Source organism: Puccinia triticina, chromosome 8A (genome assembly GCF_026914185.1).
Source record: "Puccinia triticina chromosome 8A, complete sequence".
NCBI classification, from domain to species: domain Eukaryota; kingdom Fungi; phylum Basidiomycota; class Pucciniomycetes; order Pucciniales; family Pucciniaceae; genus Puccinia; species Puccinia triticina.
The window spans coordinates 4,638,430-4,659,936 of NC_070565.1; the positions used below are offsets into that span (position 1 = coordinate 4,638,430).

Sequence of the window (21,507 nt, forward strand, 5' to 3'; positions counted from 1 at the left end):
AGTGGATGATGACTTGTCCTTTGGGACATGTGCGTGCCCTCAGGCCGAGCAGAAGCAATCTTTCCCAACACGGACTGGACAACAATTCACTGCAAAAAAAACTGTGTCAACTGTGAGCAGTTGACATGCGGCAACTCTGAGGAAGCTTGTGGTGTTACACCAGCCTTACTCAAGGTTTGACTCAACCTAAGCTTCAATGCACAGTCACTGTGCACCTTGCACAGTGACTGTGCCAACAAAGGCACTTCTGCATTCATGTGGAGTTACAATGGCAGCTTGGCTTGAGTATCCTGCATGTCAACTGCAAGCAGTTGACCAAGTTATTTTTGCAGTGATTGAGCATATTTTGCGTGGAAGGTATGTTCTGCAATGCAAAGTTTTGCTTTCTTGGGACAACGTTCTCGGGAAATTCAGTTAACAAAACTGTACACAATCACGCTTTCCCAACAAGCCCAAAGGAATTTTTCACGGGTAGGTATGTATATCAAAGATGGGTCTACATACTACTGCGAATTTTGCTGATTTCATTTTTGGGGGGCAGGTATTTACAAAGATGCGGAAAGATAAATCTCAGATGGTTCACAGTTCGCGAACAAAGTATAAGCAGAAAAAGGAAGAACCAGTACGATTATGGTCAAGAGTACTCTAAACAGCAAGCCAAAAAAACAGATGATCATGCGAGCAGTATCTGATTTGAGTATTAGTCGATTGGATGTCCAAGTCGATGAGTCGATTCTAGGCGGTTTCTAGCTTTATTTCTACTTCGCTGTCTTCTCCTATCTCTTGATCAGGAATTGTAACCTCTGTATTGATTGCTTGTGTTTCAGGATGTTCCGCTTTTACTGTCGTCACTTCCGGTTCGAGTTTGACTGCGTGTGGATCGACTTGAACGGCTTCCGGCTCGAGCTTTACTTCTTGTGGCTCGATTTCAACGCCTTCCGGTTCGAGTTTGACTTCCTCGAGTTGGGTTGTTTTAATCTCCTCTTGGTTTTCGGGTTGAGGACCCGAATCAGGATCCTTATCCTGATTCTTAGCGAGACGCGAAGCCCGAGTTTCCGAGTTGGGATCGAGAGTGATATCTTCGCCCCATAACCGAAGACTGAGCACTTTACGTTCTTTCTTATCGACCATCAAGTTGATAGACAGTTTAGAAATCCATAATCCGACCATCAGGTCTAAAGGAACATGGTGAGAGGCATCGTCTTGAGTGTCGTCGTAGATCTCGGCGATACAGCTACCAATGTCAAGCTGTTGAACCTGATTTCTGAAAGTTTCATCTTCTAGATCTGTGATTAAAGGGTACTGTTGATCGTGCCTCATCAATTGCTTGAGGACATTGATGTGACATTGGATGACCCTCTTAGAACCCATAAACGGCCTGAAGAAATCGACTCCATCGCTGACAATCCTCCATTTGCAAAACTTTTCGGGGTCGGCTGCCTTCATATCTTTGACCGTTGACGCGGACGGGTCTTGCCGACAGAAGATCTTGACACCACAGCAGATCAATCGTAGTCGGATATGCGAGTTGTTCTCAATCACCTCGCGCACCACAGACGACGTCAGATAGATCGTCCGAGTCGGCAGTCCCTCTGCATTTCTCACAAGTAAATTGTCTTTTGGAAAAGACGGGTTTATATCATAGTATTCCCTGTGTTCTCAAGATTTACATCAATTGAAGTGAAATCAGTCCCTGTTTGACCCTGCATCTGGTATGAGAATCGGACACCTCCAAAAATATGGGGGAAATCGAGAAAGAAAGTACACACATGCATTTTTTTATTTCCTCATTATCAGACTTCAAGAAAACATGTGGTTCTTCTTTGAATGGGTTGTCAAGCGGCATAGTGTCTGCATGATTTTGTGAATCAGTGCGGTTTTCGGCAGTCCCAACTTTGGAAGCTTCCAGGTTTGGTATGGTTGCTTCGAGGGGCAGCTCGACTTTCACTCTCTTAGCTTCGGGTTGGCCGGTCGCAATGTCGGATTCTTCAGCAGGAATCACCCTTTTTGTTTGTTTACTTTCTACTGGCTCAGTTGACGTGCACGAAGGGTCTGTTTGCTCAATGGAATCAACGGTGGGAGGTGGTTGACTTGTTGTCTGTGCGACCGCGTCTCCGTTTGAAACCCGAGTATTATTCTCCGATGCTTCCTCGGCTTTGACGGGACTAGCTTGCGTTGTTGGTAAATTTTCTAGAGGGCTATAAACCCGGAAGCGAAGTCAAATAATTGAGAAGATGGTCAAATGCGTTTCTTGCCGAAGAAAAAGGAACATGAGGGATTTTTAACGTGTGACTGCTTACTTTGCACACGTAGCATTTCCGTTACTAGCTGTCGCCGATTTCTCGAGGACAGCAACAAAAAAGCCACCGGTATCCTGCAAGTGGGGATATATCCTCAAGCAACGTTCAAGGCCATGCTTGCTCTCGTTTCCGCTGGGCCACAGAGTAGCGGGATACCTCCTATTCTGTGGCATGTCGGGTAAGTCGTTGGGCGAGGCAACAGGCTGGATGTTATTCGGCTCGCGGGTAGTAACCGTCCAGGAGGTCAGCCCTGGTCGACGAATTAGGGTGGGAAGGCTACTCGAAACATCCTTGAGGCTCATTGATGGGAACTGCGATAACGCAGCTGAAACCACGGCCTCGTTTTCAAGCGGGTTTAATGAACAAGTCGAATAGACTATCCGGCCTCCAGGCTTCAATAAGGAAATTGCTCGGGACAGAATCCTCAACTGCAATCTGAATGCAAGAAGAGGGAAAGTAAAAAAATGTTAACAAATATTTCAGAAACAGAGTAATCATGTCATTTATGAGGTTGTTTCCCAAGAGACAAGATCTCACCCATGTAAGCCTATGCCATTCGCAGGGGTCCAGTCTCTCCAAATCCCGCCGTTCTTTCTGAGAGTACCGTCACCGCTGCAAGGCACATCGCACAGGATTTTATCGAACAATAACTTCTTGCCGTTCATAGACAAGGTAGGGAATCGCGAGGCGTCATGATTGGTGATCATCGTCGAGGGAGATGGTAGTCTGCGAAGGGACTGATGAACTAGTAAGTGAGAGCGTTTATAATCCGAATCATTCGCAATTATCAGTCCCTCCGGTATCAAGCCAGGGTTGGTGCGATGGAGGGATTCCACCAGTTGTGCTGTTTTTGAGCCTGGTGCGGCACATGCATCCAGAACCTGTTTCATGAAACGAAGAAACCAATCCAATTAGTCCGCTTCAATTTGGGCGCATTAGGGATGATTGAGTCTACTGACGAAATGATGGGATTGAACATCTAACAACAAGGGCGGAACCATTGAGACCGCTTCTTGTCTGGATAGGTTCCCCGCTTCTGATTCGTAAACCAGAAAGTTTTGAAATCTGCTTTGGTGCATAAAAATGAAAGAGAGAAAAAAGAATAAGGATTTGCTTCATGTACGAAAGTATATGGATGAGTGACTTTCTTCTTCAATTCCGCCGACTTTCGAATCAATTGCTTGGGGGCTCGGAATTCCCAAGCAAATCCATTCGGATACCTGCAACAAGAGTAAGACCGGCTTTCAATAAAAGGAATTGAAACTCAACATTATTGAAGGCACTAGAGGCTTACCAGGATATTTTCTGGGGCGGGGGGACCAATTCATTATTTATCCGGAGGTTCGACAAGAAGGGAACATAAGTATCCTCGATGATTTTATTCAGTTGAATCGCATTTCTTCCATTTCCGAGTTCAACCAGGCATAAATAAATGTTTTCAGTCCAAGAACGCAGCAAGTTCGCGATTAGATGTAAACAATGATTGATAGTAATGGGCCCAACTTTTTTCCGCCAGTGACCCTGAAAGTAGTCGGGAGATCGGTCCTGAAGGCAGTAAATATCTTGTTCCATTCTTCCTCGGTTTCAGCAATTTTTTGTTGGTTTTTGTAATACTCGACGAAGGCTTCGTTGGTTTCCGGTAATGCATCCCAGCGTTGGTTAGACTTTTTGACTCTGATATCCCCGCCATTGTTGTTGTTATTGGATTTAGATTTGTGTCGTGGCTGATGGGGTAGAAATACGCAACGAAGTGTGAGAAACAAGTGCTGGCTGAGAGTTCGTGGGCCAGCAGAGATAGTGGAGAGACAGGCGGATTGACTGACCTTTCCCATGTTGTTGATGTTTTTTAGATGTGTTTTGACTCCGGGCCTGTCCAAACCGGGGGTGCAAATTTTGCTGATTTTTTTGGTCAGGTTGAAGCCTTGAAGGAAGCCAACCGATCGCAGAATGGAGGTGGAGTGGCCGTGATTTGCCGGCGGCGAGGCCATGTTGAAGAATTTCCGAGACGCGAGCTCCGGGGCGCTGCGCAGAGGGGGTCGGAGCCCCGCCTTGCGCAGGAGGGCTACGCGGACGCAGGAGAGGGCCCAACTAAATCCAACCCCTCGATGACATCAGGCCAACCAAGGATGGCTTCGTTCCCTCCACCAAACATGTCCACTCGGAATACGCGGCCCTCGAATCGAAGTTGACAACCGACGACCCCCCTGGCAGTTCAGACACTGTCCTCGAGTCAAATATCGCAACTGGAAAACTCAACCTGAACAACTCGCTCGTGCAACCATCAACTTTCTCCTCTCCTCCGACTTCCTTCCGAACCAAATTTGATTTGTTCGCAATCTCAACACAGCAGGATATCTCTCAGCCATGGTTGTCGGTCGTATTACACACTATGCATTCGACCTCGCGTTGATATCGACCATTCTTGCTGGGATCAAGCGTAATACTGGATACAGGTGAGAATTCACATACACCTCAGTCCTATTATTCTTATTTACATTCAAGCTCATCAAGTCACTTGGTTTTAGCGTGAAACTCCACGAGTTACCTGAAGGTGCTCCTCGGACGGTTGCTTCTTCCTATCTTCAAGCTGGGGTTCGTTCGATTTTTACTTTGAAGACTGATTTTTCGCAAAAATATATAAAAGTCTTCTTGCACATTAAACCACACTGTTAAACTGATTTCATGTTTGTTTTGATGAAAATCCCATCGAAAAGGAAAAAATATTTGATTACGTCTCAGCCTACTCTCACACATCCTCATACTTCCACCGGGGCGCTATCGATGGCCCTGGTAAGTCCTCGTGGGGCTGGGGGTCAAAATAGGACCGCCGACCTGCTGGTTCGAAGGGCCATTATTGAAACCCCAGTGGCCACGACCTCACGACCTCACCAGGTATACTTGGATCGCTCCACTTGCATTTTCAATTGCCGAATATGTGGCTTTTCCTTTTCGGTTTTCAGGATTTGTACCATATTCGCACTGGCTTAGATCGTTTTCCCCATTGAATATGCTACAGCTTCTTATTCTCTATTTCTTCATCATGATCATTAAGCCCAAGGGCTTTTGGTCAGACTTTTTCTTATACCCCTTCAATTGAGTGCTTGTACCCTCTCCCTCAGATATCATTGCACATTTCACATAGAATGCTATACAACCAATATCAAACCAATTGTTGCCAATGTCAGGAAGGGGAATATTGCTATTAGCCAAACATGAGAAATGATTTGAAAAACCAATCTTTGTGACAGATTAAAAGGCTTATCAGGATTCAGTGGTATGTACTAAAACATATCAGTTGTTTATTAGGGGGTTTCAAAGTTGAGTGCAAGCATCTTGTACACATTTTAGCAAGTTGCTCCAAACAGAAAAACCCAACTAGCTAATTCCCTCCTTGGGCGAGCAAAGCAACCTCCAAAGGAGGGACTGTGTGCTATAATATGTTGACCCCGTGGCCTGGGAGCATTTCCACTTTTGGTGTGCAGTTTTTCATAATCAACCTCACACACTTGTCTCTGGATGCTTTTCCTTCTAGTTTTCATTTCTGGTAGCACCTAAGTTGTCCTCATCTATATAATATCCTCCCAACCCTTCTCCTTGCTCTGCAATATCATTTGTATGTAGTATCATTAGTTTTGGATTATGTACAGTCCAAGATGTGAAATACAGGATGAAGCACACCGCACACCTAATGGTGTCATAACAAAGGAATTTGAGTGCCTGTCAAGGGCCCAAGAAGATTAAAAAATATGCAGCAAGATTCTCCATGATTGTGTGTATCTTTTGTCTCCCAATTACATAATCACCCAATGAGAAATGGTGCTGCTACAACAAGTTGAAAATTGCCATTTTCAATTTTGAAATTCTCTCAGGCCGCGGGGTTGACCTAGCACATCGTTGCTCTCATTGGAGGGTCCCTGTGGGACAGCTTCCCCCCTCCACATAGAGAGGGAACCAGTTAAGTTAGCAAAAAACCATGCATGTGGAGCTACCAAAATGCAAGTAGGTAGCCTGTGTTAGGCACATGCATGATGAATCCTTGCCATGAATTACTGTTCAAGGTTGTTTTATGCATGCATAAATCATAAATTCATAAAACCTCTTTGGTGGGATTACTTAATCATCCTTGCAAGTTCCCCCACAAAAAAGAGTTTATGATTATATGATTTATGCATGCATAAATCAACTTTGAACACTGATGGTAACTCAGCTTGGATAGATGTGTGTGCGGAGCAACTTGCCAAAATGCATGCAAGCCACTTGCCCTCAACATTGAGATGTGACTTTCTAGGCTGCAAATTTTTTTGAAACAAACAGAAATGTTTTTTCAGGGAGTTTGAATAGCAATGTTCTACTCTACAGACTCATAGACTTTCAAGGGATGGTTTGATTTTACAACAAAGAAATATTACATCAGAACTCTATGACACCAGACCAATAGTTAAAATTGTATACTTCAGGTTCAGAAGTAATTTCACAACCATTCAAACAGCCCAGGAGAGTTTTCTCCTGATTGTAAACCTTAACTTTTTGATTTCTACCAACTTGGAAAGGAATTGAGATTAGGAGAATAACATCCTTTGAGTTGCACGTCTCATATTCTTCCAGATCGGCAAAGTGAGATCTATCTCCCGTTTCTATTTTGATGTATTGAAGTTTCTTGCCGGAGGAAACCAATAGCACGATGTACATTCTATCTTCTGTCGCATTGGCCCCAGCTCAATAAAGGAAATGGGTAAGATGTCAGGATTTCCTGTGCTGAAATGTGTCAAGCAACATTACTATTTAACTCACCGGGAGACGGCAGTGAATCTGTCTTGGAATGCGCACTCCTTGGATGAGGTCGGTACCAGACATAAGCCCTTGATCTGAGGTTAAAAACAATTTTTCAGTCACGGGGCCAAAATATGAACAGGTGCGATGATAGATTACCTCTGGATGAGCGGACGACACCCTGACTTGTACCACCTAAGTGCGTAAGAACACAAATTTATTATCTCTGGAAAGCAAATATGGCTCGAACCAACTGACACGTTGAAATATGATATCAAATCCAAGAGTGGCTCATGAGGCATATGATTGACATATTTTTTCGATGAAGTACTATCCACTGGTAGATTGGCTGCTGGCCTGGGATCTCGAAGGTAGTGCGACTCTCCCTGTGAGGAAATTGGAAAGCGATCAACATTGGACTCGAGCGTTCCAAGATGCGACTGCGAATGATGTTGACAGACATAATCATTCCAGCTTAGAATTTCGATAAAGTCCGGTTTCAGGGATAATAAATGGATGAACTTTTCCACCAGAAACCACGAATCCGTTGGATAGAGATAGTTGCCATAATTACTGTCTGAAAGGTGTTTGTAGAACATTGCGCTGAGTGGAGAAGCATATTGTTTGCCGACAGCAGCCAAGTTATCCCTGTACCTGTGATCTTGAGACGAAGAGACGGGACACCAGGCATCCCATGACAGCATGCCATCAATCGAAGACACCGTCTTGGGGTCAACACCTGTCCAGCATGGCCTGGGTGAAATCAAAACTTCACTTCTCAACAGACAGCGTAGAACTGAGAAACACCGAGAAATAGTAACTCACAAAAAGTAAATCTTCGGATTGAATTTTGAAAATCAGTGGAGTCAGCTCCCAGTTTTCCAAGCCATACCTATCATTGCCTCAATCAACATCAAGCCAGAGATATGAGCCTACAGGGAAAGTTAGCTTTTCTTTCAAGGAGTTCCAAGCCGAATCGTAGTCTGGGTTGTTATCCTACATAAATGAAAGTTGAATACCTTAGAAGTTGGTGTATGGATTCCGTTTAGATCGTTTTCAACTCACCAAAAAGGTTCCTGGTACTTCTCCCGAAAAGGTTGAGACCAAAGGCTTGTCTTCGTAGATGAATTGAGCCTTTCTGGTGGCGTAGGTTTCGATGAGTCGAATGATATCATTTGAAGAACCAGATTGGCCATAATAGACCATATCAAAAGCTGACAAGATGAGCAGTCTCCTCGTAAGTTATCCGACATACGAGCAGTGATTCCGAGAATGGCAATCATGCTGACATAGGAAAACCTGAAACGAGTTCTGTTCCGCAATCTCGAAAATCAAAGGCAATTGTTTTGCGTTGGTTATGTCTTGGCCGATATTAATCGCAAAGGCGTCTATGCCCATTTGTTGCGCCAATCTCACTGTCAAAATGATGGAGAGATAACAAAACGTTGAGGGTAACGCAATCGATCACCCTCCGGGGTAGAATGCATAACTCAACTGTCTGAGGACCAATCTTCGGCTTCATAGAATTGAAAATTTCCCTGGACAACGTGGGCGAACACATATCTCGGACTCTGGCTGGTAGGCTTGTGACGGTTTTTGGGAATTGCGAGATGTGAACCTTCAAGCGGGTCTGGAATTACTCTGCAAACAGAAATCTCGGTGATCGAACGAAGAATGAATTTTGCTGCAGATTTCATGAAATCGTACCTTATGGTTAGGTGCTCTACATTTGAAACTTGAAATCCCGTATGAAGGACTCTTGAGGAGCTAGTTGCCATGATTGGAGAGGTACTGCGAAGGCAGGTCTAGCCGTATAATCACATATGGCAAAGACGACTGAATAACCTGGTGCTGAGACTTTTTGTAGCTGCAGGATATGAAAAAAGGCCTTCCATCTACTCGTATCCACCGAGTTATCAATCTTCCAGGTCGATACAATAACGTAGAAGGTGTTGATGGACATCTTGTGTTGAGCGGGGGGAAATCTGATCACTGACAATGAGGATACTTGGAAAGCATCATCGGCCTTTAATTTCATGAGCCGACTGCGCAAAAGAATTGTCCCAACAGTGGCTTGAACACTGGACCTTCAGATGGCGAACGACGAGGCAGATTGCACTGTGTCACTTCAGTCTGACGCTCTCCCAACTGAGCTATTGAGACCGGGGATGTTCGAGGGGTGGCAATCAGGATCCCTATTGGTAAATACAAAACTTTTCACGCCTCTTCTCAGCACTAGAGGGGATATTAAGCCTTCTGGATGCCCTCATGGCAAAATGGTCCAGACCAGAGAGAATGACATGAAGCATCTAATTGCATATTCAACAATATCTCAAATATGATATCAGAGGAGTCAAGTTGATAGCTGGTTTGGTTGGTAATTTTTGAGGTACAACAAAGGAGGAATCTTTGTAGGCAGTTGTTGGTATGTTTTTTTGGAGATTATATGACTAGAATCAGAGCTGGATTGAAAAATCTTCTTGATCATAGCCCCCATCTTGGATCACATGAGATGCTATGGCCCTCCATCCTCCAAGTTTGTGCTTGTTATGAGCTGTAGCGTGGTCTCCGCAGCGCAGACTCACATGTACATAGACTACACGTACATGTCAAGGACCATACTCAAGGTTTGAGAGGCTGGAGATCCAAGCCTCTTCCTCATCCTGCAATCTACCATCTTGGATCCAGAACCCCCAGAACCCCAGACCCCAGGCTCCATCTTCCTCTCCCTAGACTAGACCATAACAGTGCTGAATTTGGACTCCATATACCTAAATACACAATCAAACCAGAAACAAAGAAAAGAAGAGAAAAAATAGGAAAAAATAACTTCCAAAACCAAGTAGAGAAAAAGACCAATTCCGGCAAATCAACTAACAAACCCACATACACCACCCCAAAAAGTATGGCAATGAGTGCACATTGTCATTCTCTAACATTCCTCTAACACAAATCTTACATGTATCTTACTTCCCTCAAAGACACCCTTTACTTTCCTCAAGCAACCCTCTTACACCAGGAAAAAACAATGATCACTTGTCTGCAAGTGACATCAAAAAGTACAAAGGCCCCTTTTTACTTTGCTATGTCACTTGTTGGCAAGTGATCATTCTTTTTTCCTGGTGTTACTTTCCTCAAACACCCGGCACCACCCCAAAGAAGAAGGCAATGTGTGCTTCTTGTCATGCTCTAAAGCTTCTCTTACTTGTATCATTCCAGTGTAGAGCCAGGGTACTCAATAGTGATTTTGGACACTTGTCCAAAATCACTTCCAGGATGTGTGTGCAATATGAGTATGGAGGGATGGGATCAGTTAAACAAGTAAAAACAAGTTTAAATATCAGTTACATGATTGTATCACAAGGTTATGCTTGGTGGTAAGACCAGGTAAGACCTATGTAATAGCAATGTATTGATCATGGCAATGTGTGAAAATTGTCATCCTCTTTGGGGTGGTGGTAGCCATGTCTTAGGACCAAGAATGAGAAAAAGAGAAAAAAACCAAATAAAAAAAAAGGGAAGAGAATTAAGAACAGAAATTCTTGAGAGACTTGAGGAAAATGAATCTTGATGAATGCTGAGCATGAATACACTACGGCTCCAGTTGTTGAGCGGTGCCGACGTCGTTTTTGCCCCGGCGTTGGATTATGGTCAGGCCGACCGGGCGCGACGTCGGACACGCCAAAGGGTCAGCCTGACCAGTCTAACCGGGGTAAATTGACGCCAAAGTACCTTTGCCGACGGGAAGGTCAGTCTGACCATGCCGATGCGCTGGTCATCAGGGTTGGCCCGGCGCATGGATCGAGCCAACAGTCCCGACGGGTGGGGCACAAGCGTTGGCTCGCCCGAAAGGTTGTCAGCCAGTCGGCGGTCTGAGTAAACAAGCCAACCTGTCTGACAAGGCCTTCAGACAGCTCAATCTGACTGGTTCCTGCTCAGTCGGACCGACCTGTCCATCGGCAAGGTCAAGAAATCACCTGAAAAAAGTGACCCTTGACCTATACCACAATGATCTGCAAGAGTATTGGCAGATTATACACAGAAAGAAAAAATAAAAATAAAAAATAAACCAGCTGGTTTAACTTTACCACAAATTTCAGGAAGGTTTTGCTCGGTAAGGGGTTAGAGTGCGATTGTATACCATTGTACAGGCTTACACTCTAAAGTGTAATTGGTACAGTGGTATCTGTGCGGCATATGTGATGTGACCATCCCATGCTTCAGGTAGTGAGCTCGACTCCTGCGGGTGGTGGTCCTTTTTGCTTGATGAGGATGGGATTGGCTGCCATCGCTGCCGTCGGGGCCAGTAAAACCCACCCGCCAGAAAGGTCGGGTACACATCCCACTTGTCGTCGGCATCAAACCGACTGCTCAGTTCGACGCTGGGAGCCATCCGACTACCCCTTCAGACGCCGGGATCATGCTGACGCGTCCGACGAATTTCACCCCAACGTCGATCCCACGTTGGCTTAGTGCGGGGTCAGCAGGGTGTTCACCAACGCAAGCGCCGACGTCGGCTAGACGTCAGAGTGCACCTGTAGTGTATTTGTTGGAATTTCACACCTCTGTCTCTTTTCTTTCCCTTTCACTCATTGTTCACTCAATCCATTCCCTTCAGATAATATTCATTTCCACCTTCTGTCCCACATCTTGTCCCCCAGTTTTAATAGCTTAAGTATCCCAACAGACTAGAAATGGAAAATCATAAGTTTTCTGTGCCTTTTCCCTGAGCCCAGTGATTCTCTTGTAGTGAGGAGTCTTTTTACTCCTCACAAGCTAGCAGCTTAGCCCCCTTTGTGGGATTCTTTGCTTTGTTCTTGGCCTCAAGCTTTTTTCCTCAGGCCTGTTTTTCTCTCCTCCCTCCAACTTGGAGCCATCATTTCAACAATATTGATAATGAATCTTATGAATGGCAGAGCTAGAGCTTAATCTTATGACAGGACATCATTCTGGAAATATGCTGTATACTGCAGACGTTTCTGATTGAGAAGCGTACAGAGGATGCCAGAGCATCCAGCGGAAGTGAGGTGTGCTTAGAATTACTTGGATGCTTCTGCAAGCATCCAAGTGATGCCCTCAAAACTATACATTGCAGGACATCAACAAATGCCATGCATTGGACACTCCCAATTGAGAGTGTCTGATGGACATCTTGACAGTCCAAAACGTTCAGCATCCATTGGACCCTCCAGCCCGAGTGTCCAATGGGCATCAAACAAAGCTTTCCAATAGGCAATCTTGGTTGAGAGTGTCCAAAAGAAATATGGGCACAATTTTACAGTGTGTATCCCCCTAGTAACACTGCCATTTCCTATCTGGTAAGTGCACTGTCCCCCCTCCCCCCCCCCCCCCCCCCCCCCCCCCCCCCCCACAATGCATAATAAAGGTTTTGTGTTCAACTTGCAAGCTTTACAACCTCTGCTTTCCTCCAAAACATTCTGACACCTTCCCCCCATCCCCCCCCGCTTCACTGTCCTTCCCATGTCCACCAGAGCCCATTGCACATTGGGGTCCCCCTGCTGCATCAGCTGTGCCTGCAGGACTGACATTTTGGCAAGCTGAGGGTGGTTGACTATGTCTGATGAAATCCTGTTTACAGCCATTCTTGAAAAGCTTGTGGGTTCAAGGCTGAAAAAAGATTTTTTTTATTTCAGCCACAGGCCTGTACAACTTCACTGTACAGGCAACAAAGGGTAGTTACGTTACGTTGCGTTATCCACACAATTTTGGTAACGTAACTACCCCCGTTATTTGGGGCCCTCCGTTACTTTACTAGTAACGGGGTTATTTCGGGCCCCGCGCCTAACGTAACGGGCCTCATTTTTGAGGCCCGTTATCGCGTTATCCCCCGGATAACGCGATAACAGATCATTTAAGGCTTTTTTAGCCTCATTTTTTGCGCGTTCTCAAGGGCTCTGGGCGCCCAGATAACGCAACAAGCATAAAAAAAAAGGCTTAATGTGGTGCGATAACTTAATCGCGTCGCCGTTACGCGTAATGCGTAGATAAGGGCAAAAATTCTGTTACGTTACCCTTATCTACGCGTTACACGTAGCGTAACTACCCTTTGTTGGTACTACAGGCATTCAAAATCCCTTCGGGCTAAAGAATGTCAAAGTAGACCCTGGTACCATTTGGCACCAGGGTACCCCCTGAGTTTTCAGCCAAAGTTGGTACCTAGTACCGCACCTGGCACCGCCTGGCGGGTACCAGCGGTACCGGTGGTGGGTACCACGGGTACCGCCAGGCCCATTTCTTGAATTTTGTATATAAGTTTCAGTGTCACTTTTTTCAGGTGAGAACCATCTAATTGTACTGTTGAGCATTTTTGAGATCACATTCTTGAACAGCCTGGCCAGTCTTTCATCCTTGAAGTTTCTGTTAAACTTTGAGATCAAGATCTCCAGGCTTGTCGCGTTGAATGTCCGGCAGAGTGGACTAGGGCGGTGATTGAAAGAATTCAGAAGACTAAAAATTTATTGCTTCTAATTAGAACTCTATTCTAAATACATTATTCTCTAATAATGAAGTCTTGTTTGGGAGTATTTACCTAAAAGCAGGCGAAGTGACCGCTGCTTGTTTAAAGAAGAACTTTGGGGGAAGGGAAAGGTTTAGAGAAAGTTATCTCTTTCTCCACGGCTAAGTTGCTCGAGCTGCGGCAATTGATTGCTATATCAGCTTCTCGTGCTCCCTTTTCTCAGAGGACATTTGTCCTTACTAGATTCGCCCTGTTGGGTTCTTTGTCCAGTTTGCTAAGCTTCCGCGAAATGACGTTTGAGCGCTCCTACTTCGTCTGGTTCATGTAACGGGGGAGTTTTGCTCTTTTTAGTCTTTTGTTTCAATCTTTTGGCTTTTCTTTGTGACAGGGTCACTTACCGATTTGCTCTCCTGCTCTCTGAGCGGAATCGGCTTTTTCTGTCTTTTCCTGTGCAACGGTGTCTAAGGAAAATATCGGGATGCAGCATTAGCTCGACATCTTGATCAGCTTGTCAGAAGTTTATTCAGCCGCTTACCTTTGGCGCTAGCTTCGGATATTCTTTCTGCAAGTGACTTGCTCTTGGGATTCTCCGCAAGTTTGATTTTTCGGCTCGCTGGAGTCGGACCTGCATAAACCATATATTGGAGTTTCAGTTTTACGACTCTGCGCTGCTGTTTTGGACTGCGGAAATGGTTCGCTTTGCTTACCAGATTCCGCAGCTGTTGTAGCTCCCGGCCGCTCTCTCATTTTATGAGCGCTGCGCCGTTTGCCTGAGCTGATATTCTCACAGTGATTGGGCATGGGGATGATGGCAAAGTCAGAGAGTGAGGACTGCGTGGCAATCGTCTGTGTGTACATAGGGCAGATTTGATGGTCCCAGGCCAGAGGGACACCTCCCTCACTCACAAAATGGTTGGTTTCCGGCTTTCCAGGTGCGCCAGAGGCACTAGATAAGACGGTGATCAATACAAGCAAGAAGACGTGCCAGCTCATTGGATTAGATTTAGAAAACACAACAGATTGTGGACCAGTTGCTATTGTCGTCTTCTGTGTTGCTTTGATGGCATGTAATCCCGGCCAAAGCTAAAAGCTTGCTCAACATGAACAACATCTTCATGCATGTCTGAAAGTATGTAATCCCGGCCACAGCTAAAAGCTCGCTCAACATCAACATCTTCATGCATGTCTGAAAGTTTCACAGGATACCTGGCTGTGGGACCATGGTGATGGGCGGTACTTGTGGGCGGTACCTGGGTACCACACCGCTTTATGGCCAAAAGCACATACCTAGTACCGCACCCGGCACCGCCTCACGGGTGCAGGGCGGGTGTGGGTGGTACCCGCCACGGGTACCAATTGACATTCTTTACTTCAGGCGGCTGTTTGGCTCAACAAGGGTGCCGCGCTGGCCACAGGGCAGGGGAGGGGCATGTGGCAAAGTGTCCGATCAGTGTAAAATTGCTCCAGGATTCCAATGGTGCAACCCTCAAGGCCCCAAAGTTGAAAACAAAGAAAGTAGTGATTTTCTTACAATCACATTACTTTATGCAGCCTGTAATACAGGGGCTATACAGGCTTTGAGGCTGAAAATAGCAGTCCAAAATTTGGGCCTACGCAGCCGCAAGCTTTTCAGGAATGGCTGTACTATCCTGCAGATACTTCAGGATTCAAGGATTGATTATACAAATGTACATGTGTGGTAAATCCAGGAAGTCTGTATACACCACACCAAATTACATGCATACTTATCAAACTACAGGACAATGTTGTACCAGAGCTGTATCTAGCACACTGCTGTTTTCAATTCTCCTGGAAGAGTACAGGGATGTTTATGGAAATAGTTCCTGCACACAAGTAAAAAGACCTAACTTAACTAAGTCCCTCTCTATGTGAAGGGGGGACGCCTTCCCGCAGGGACCCTCTGAAGGAGGGACTTATGCGCTATGTCGCCCCTCTTGCCTGAGAGCAGCAGGAAAATGGAGCTTTTTTTCAATCTGCTGTACGGCTGCCATCTCTTATTGGGTGACTACAAAGTCACCCAAAAGAATGAGGGGCTTATCCAGGAGAATCTCTGTGTCTCCTTCTTGAACTTGTGAGGGCCTTCAATGTTTGGTTAATTGTGTGTTTTCCAATTTTGTTCCTCCAAAGAGACTGAAACAACAAATCCTGTCTCAACTGCCACATCTCATGGAACAAAGATTCTGCATGAAATACAGCAGTTGAAATGATTAATCAAGAAGCGTAAAGAACCATTGCTACTTGAATGTCTACATGCACTCATGGGCTACAGTCATTGAAACAGTATAGTATGTTTCAGCACTGAATACAGTTTGAATGTGTGGAAGTGCCTGGAATTCAAGTGTGATGCCCAAGAGGAAATAAAAAATCTACACATCAGGATAGTGAAGGCAGCTGATGGGATGGAGACAAAAAGAAATAGTAGGTACATGGGGACCGCTTGCGTGGTCCCAGAAATGAAAACTAGAAGGAAAAGCGTTCAGAGACGAGTGTGTGAGATTGATTATGAAAAACTGCCCACCAAAAGCTGAAATGCTCTCAGGCAACAGAGTCGGCTTAGCACGTAAGTCCCTCCTTCAGAGGTCACTGCACTCCCCCGAGGAGGGAAATTAGCTAAGTTAGTAAAAAGACCCACATCCGTTGAAGAGAGCTCATTGGTGTTTTTGCATGGGTGTCGGCCAGGAGCCCCATGGGGGATTTATTGGGGGATGCACAGATGAATGCCTGCAGAACACTTCAAGGATAATTAAATTTCCCAAAAAAAAAAAAAACTCAAAGTTTGAGGTTGGGAAAATCATTGAAAAAAAATCACTCTGTACTGAAAAAAAATGCAAACTGAGCGTGCTCAGCCAAAAAAATAAAAATGCGTCAGACTGAGTAAAAAACAATGGGGCACATTTTGTTGGATGGAGAGCTCAAGGAATCGATAGATTTCACATCATAGAGAGGAAAGAGAAACTATATAGTGTATCTACAAGTCTGTGACATGTGGCGCAGTCGAGTACTATGACTATGTCACAACATCCCCCCCCTCGACAAGACACCAGTAAACAGAAAACATAGAAAGTAAGAGATAAAAGGTCAAAGGAAAGGAAAAAGAAACAAAAGAAGATAACAAAAGAAATTAGATAAAACCTTGAATAGCCGCTCCACATTTTTCGTGCAGTGTTTTACCTAGAGCCTTATAAGTGAGAATGTCCGCAACTTGTTCCTTGCCGGGGATCCATTCGAGAGATGTCTTCCGTTCAAAAAGTGCTTGGTTGGTTACATAGAAATCACGTTCCACATGATGCGTCCTTTTGTTCGACGCGTTTTCACAGCCAATCTTTACGGCAGATTGATTATCACATAGAATCCAAACTTGAAAATTCCCGCCAATGATGTTGAATAACAAATTCCGGATCCACAACGCGCGCCTGGTTGCGTGTCCCAAAGCCATATATTCTGCCTGACACATTGAGCTGGCCACGGTGACTAATCTGCGTGAGACCCACATCACTGGCGCGCCGTACAAGCGGATGATTACGCCATACGTGGATCTAGAGCTTGGTCCACCCCAATTAGCGTTGACAAAACACTCTACCGGAGGAGTATTGCCCTTCGGGTGGATTTGCAGGGAAACTTCTTTCGTGCTCGCCAAATATCCTAGAAGATGTCGAAGCCCCTTCCAGTGCAGTGTTGATGGACGGGACGAGAAACGGGCCAGATAGTTCACGCTGAATGCTATATCTGGTCTCGTCCCAACAGCAACGTAGCTTAAACCTCCTATAGTCGAGAGGTAGTCCTTGCTATTGATGCCGGCACACGATTCATCACTGTTCGCAGTGTAGCCTTCAGGAAGAGGTGTGTTGTGCGAAGTCACACTGTCCCAACATTCTCGCAGAATTTTCTCAATCAAATTTGGCTGGGTCAGCTCGAAACCGTCTGCTGTTTGTCTGATCTTGACTCCCACCATGCTCGTCAGTCCCTCAGACCATTTGATTTCAAGACTCCCTTTCAATTGATTTTCCAGGCGTTTCAGTGCTTCGTCGGAAGATCCAGTGACGATGCCGTCGTCTACATGGACCCAAATGATCGATTTGTCCTGCGCGTTGCTGAGCGTATACACACTGGAGTCGTAATAGCTCGAGACATAACCCAATTCGGCAAGTGTCTTGCTCAGGTGCTTCCACCAGCAGCGTGCTGCTTGCTTGGTTCCATACAGGGCGCGTTGAAGCAGGCATGCTTCTCCAAATTGCACGTCTAGGCCTTCTGGTGGTTCCACCCAGACCTCTTCATCGATGGGCGCGTTGAGATAAGCTGCCACGAAATCGAAGTTGTATATGGGCCAATTGTTCCGCGCTGCAATAGTCAGGAGGATTCTCATGGACGTAAAAGTCGCCGTGGGAGCAAAAGTATGCGCATAGTCAGTGCCTTCTTTCTGGTTAAACCCTTTCGCTACATATCTGGCCTTGAATTTGATGGTCCCATCATTATTGGTCTTCTTTGCAAAGACCCATCGTGCCCCCAGTTTGCGTCTCTGCGGGGGCAGACGCCGTACTTTCCAGACTGCTTTCCTGCGTAGGTTTTCGAGTTCGGTGTCTATTGCTGCCTTCCAATGTTCTGCATCTTTGGATCTCATCGCCGCCTTGAAAGTTGTTGGGATAGCATCTGAGTCGTCTGTGCAATTCGCCAAGCACGAGTCAACACATTTCTCCTGTTCTTCAACTTTCTGTTCCTCGGTGAAGTCATTCAATTTCAGCAAGTTTGTTACTGGCTCGGGAGTCTGGGTCGGGACCACTGCAGCGGAAGGCAGAGCATTCCGTCCGAAATCTGCCCACGCTGACGACACAAGCTTCTTTGACCATGGAAGCCAGAAAGTCCACCCTTTTGATTCTTCAAGGTGACCAACAACAATCCCTTCGACTGCCCGGTTGTCTAGCTTTTTTCTCTTTTTGGGTGCCACGAGAACGTACGCGTGTGATCCAAAAACCCGTGTTCGGTCCAGCTGTGGTTTCACCCCGTAGAAACATTCGTAAGGTGTTTTCTCTTTTGTAACCCTGTTTGGTATCCGATTGAGAGTCCAGGCTGACCACATGAACGTGTATCCCCAAAATTTGCGACCCAGTTCGCCGTCATACAGAATGCTACGGCCCATGTCTGAAACAGTCCTATTGTATCGCTCAGCAGCCCCATTCTGGAAATGATGGTATGGCAGAGATCGCTCTGCCACAATACCTTTCTCGCTCAGAAAAGCGGCAAAAACTTTGGAATCAAATTCACCTCCGTTATCCGACCGTAGTATCTTCAGTTTGGACCCTGTTTGATTCTCCCACCGCTTGATGGTTTGCATCAGCATGTTCGCAGCATCAGCCTTCGTCTTGAGGATCTTCACTTCGCTGTATGATGTATGTGCGTCTTGAATGGTCAACGCATATTTGCCGCCAGTCATGGTTGGTGTATCAAACGGACCCATCAAATCAACACATACCACTGATAGTCGCTCTAGGGATCTTCTTGAGGGGCCTAACCGCGAGGTCCGGGTTGCCTTGCAAATGGAGCACACCGGGCATTTAATCGAGCCCATAGGCATTGTCTGAGGAAGACCGTATCCTAGCTGAAGCTTCACCAGGCGCCTAATTTTGCGGAGACTTGCATGGCCAAAAAGTCTATGCCAAAAAAGAAGAGTCTTCTCATCTGGCGTCAAATCCTCAGGTGTCCAGGTGAACTGGCTGTGTTCAATGTGATCAGGAGACTTGAAAATATTATTGGCATGGATATTGTAATTCAAAGCTGTATTACAAGATTGATCAGAACTAGAGAATGAGGAGGCCCGTATTGGTTTTTTTAATGGCCAGGTGTTCTTGATGGGATCAAACTTGCTCCGCAATAGTACCTTGCCGTCGCTAGTCATCAAATCAATTGAGTCAAAATTCCCATTGACACAAAACTGAGCGTTAGACTGTTTGAATGCAGCTATTGATAGTAGAGTTGATCGGGCTTGCTCACAGTAGTAAACCCTTTTAACAGCGACTAGCGTTTATGGGCGGCTACGCCGCCCCGTGCCCGCTGCTTTAAATTCCTTTACAATTAATTTAAGAGACGTACCAAAACGGTACCTTATGAGGTGGCAGGCTCCTCCAACCGGAATACGGCTAAGGCCCGCAATCGTGATGAAATCATGAAGACACAGAATAAATTACATCCGGGAAAACTTGATGCAACATGGGGACCAGTACTTAACATAGCTTAACAAAAGAGTCTAAACCAATACATGTTTTCCAACTACATTAAATAGGTCCCTAGTAGACCCAATTTGAAAAACAGCTAAATTTTCAGGACATGTCACTCGCGACAGAGCCACATACAGTTGACCATGAACAAAGACCTGAGACTTTAGAAGAAGAACTACATTTTGCAAAGTTTGACCTTGACTTTTATTAATGGTCATAGAGAAACATGCAACTACTGGGAATTGCTTCCGATAGAACGAAATTTTAGCCTGCGCTTCGCCCTCGTACCGCAGAGTTATTTTTGTCAATTTTTTACCTTTATGTGAGCCCGTCAATATTGTCGCGCCCATTGTCCACTTTGTTAAGCGCGTCACCATCAACCGAGTCCCATTGCACAAGCCCTGGGGAATGTTCAAGTTACGCAACAACATTACTGGCATACCAACTGCCAAAGACAACTTATGCTCGGGGAAGCCGGGGAAGTTGAGCTTATTCAGACTTTCTTCAGGCAAAGAATCCAAAGCCTCATCGTCGGGCTTATTGATTGACGTCGAGCATGATACCTCTACGTTCATCCTTTGAAGTACGGCGTGATTGAGTGCCCAAGAATCGCTATTCAGCGGCGCGAGAATGCATCGTGAACTGAGATATTCCATGTAATCCTCCCGCAAATTCCGACATTGCTTTTTTATGTCTTTATATAAATATTCAACCGAATTGCGAATTAAGTCCTCTGGAGAAGTAGCCAAAGTGACATTGATTGTACTCAGTTGGACTTTTTCGTTTGAGCCGGCTTGTAACTTTCCTTCCCCAAGATCGAGGAGTTCTTGCCCAAACCAAGCAGTATCGCCACCAGGATCCTTGCCCCGCCTGAGTCGCATATTCATAGTTAAGGCGTGCTTTTTGACTTGAGACCATAAGTAGGAAGACTTCAATGTGGAGTGGGAAGACGGAGGACACTCTTCCATTCCAACGACAGGAAGAGTTTGTCAAAAGTCCCCTGAGAAAACTACACATTTCCCCCCAAATGGATCCGCACATTTGAGTAGTGGGATAGATGTGCTGACTGTTGGGACCATTGGGGCGAGAGGAGTGGGAAATAAATGGTGCGGGAGAGGCAATCAAAAAATATTTTGGGTTGGAGTTTTTATAGGGTAACAATGTATGGATGTCAACCAAGTACTCTCGGAGGGGTGCCGGAAAAGGTGTTAAGATGTGGAAAAAGTTTGGGTCATTGAAAGGAAATTGGGGAAGCATCCATTCCCGGCAGCGCAATAAAGTCGCGATTTCTGTAAAGAAACTCAGTTTCCCTTTTTTGTGGGATCAATTGCGTCCGGGAAGACTCAGAGGCACACCGGAAAAGGGCTAGGGAGATGGCTTGGAGTGATTTTAGGAGTTCTGAAAAGAATATCAGGTAACCATTTTCGGGTGATCGATTGCATTTGGAAAAGGTGGCAATGGACGAAAAAAGGGGACGGGGATGTGGGCAAAGGTGGGAGGGCAAAAGGAAATTAAGTAACAGAGTCCGGGTTGAGTTGAAGTAGAGGGGAAAATTATAAAAGGAGGCAGCGATTCAATGGTTGCTGGACATCGCTTGGCTCTTGCTCGGCGCCAATTGCTTAAAGAGCCAAGCGATCCAGGTGTATTGGGACCTGTAATTTGTTTTTGGGTGCAGGAAGGGAGAAATGCTGCCATTTTTTTTGTTGGTGGGCGCTGCGGTCTGCTTAAT

General features: G+C 45.6%; 3 protein-coding genes across 3 annotated transcripts; 1 reads left to right on the plus strand and 2 right to left on the minus strand.

Moving 5' to 3' along the window:
* Positions 1–735: 735 nt before the first annotated feature.
* Positions 736–4,288, minus strand: PtA15_8A474 (uncharacterized protein; the record flags this gene model as incomplete). Its single annotated transcript, XM_053171908.1, has 9 exons — positions 736–1,651; positions 1,770–2,198; positions 2,301–2,735; positions 2,838–3,181; positions 3,260–3,365; positions 3,467–3,520; positions 3,595–3,699; positions 3,804–4,024; positions 4,124–4,288. 9 exons carry the CDS (start codon positions 4,286–4,288, stop codon positions 736–738), a joined length of 2,775 nt encoding a protein of 924 aa, XP_053023125.1.
* Positions 4,289–4,664: 376 nt separating this feature from the next.
* PtA15_8A475 (uncharacterized protein) lies at positions 4,665–5,122 on the plus strand (the record flags this gene model as incomplete). Its single annotated transcript, XM_053171909.1, has 3 exons — positions 4,665–4,753; positions 4,826–4,892; positions 5,015–5,122. 3 exons carry the CDS (start codon positions 4,665–4,667, stop codon positions 5,120–5,122), a joined length of 264 nt encoding a protein of 87 aa, XP_053023126.1.
* A 1,588-nt stretch (positions 5,123–6,710) lies between these two features.
* On the minus strand, positions 6,711–8,848 carry PtA15_8A476 (uncharacterized protein; the record flags this gene model as incomplete). Its single annotated transcript, XM_053171910.1, has 11 exons — positions 6,711–7,015; positions 7,092–7,165; positions 7,230–7,265; positions 7,329–7,456; positions 7,532–7,823; positions 7,896–7,906; positions 8,007–8,066; positions 8,136–8,284; positions 8,360–8,485; positions 8,566–8,711; positions 8,778–8,848. The coding sequence occupies 11 exons, from the start codon at positions 8,846–8,848 to the stop codon at positions 6,711–6,713; spliced, it is 1,398 nt and encodes a 465-aa protein (XP_053023127.1).
* Positions 8,849–21,507: the final 12,659 nt, after the last annotated feature.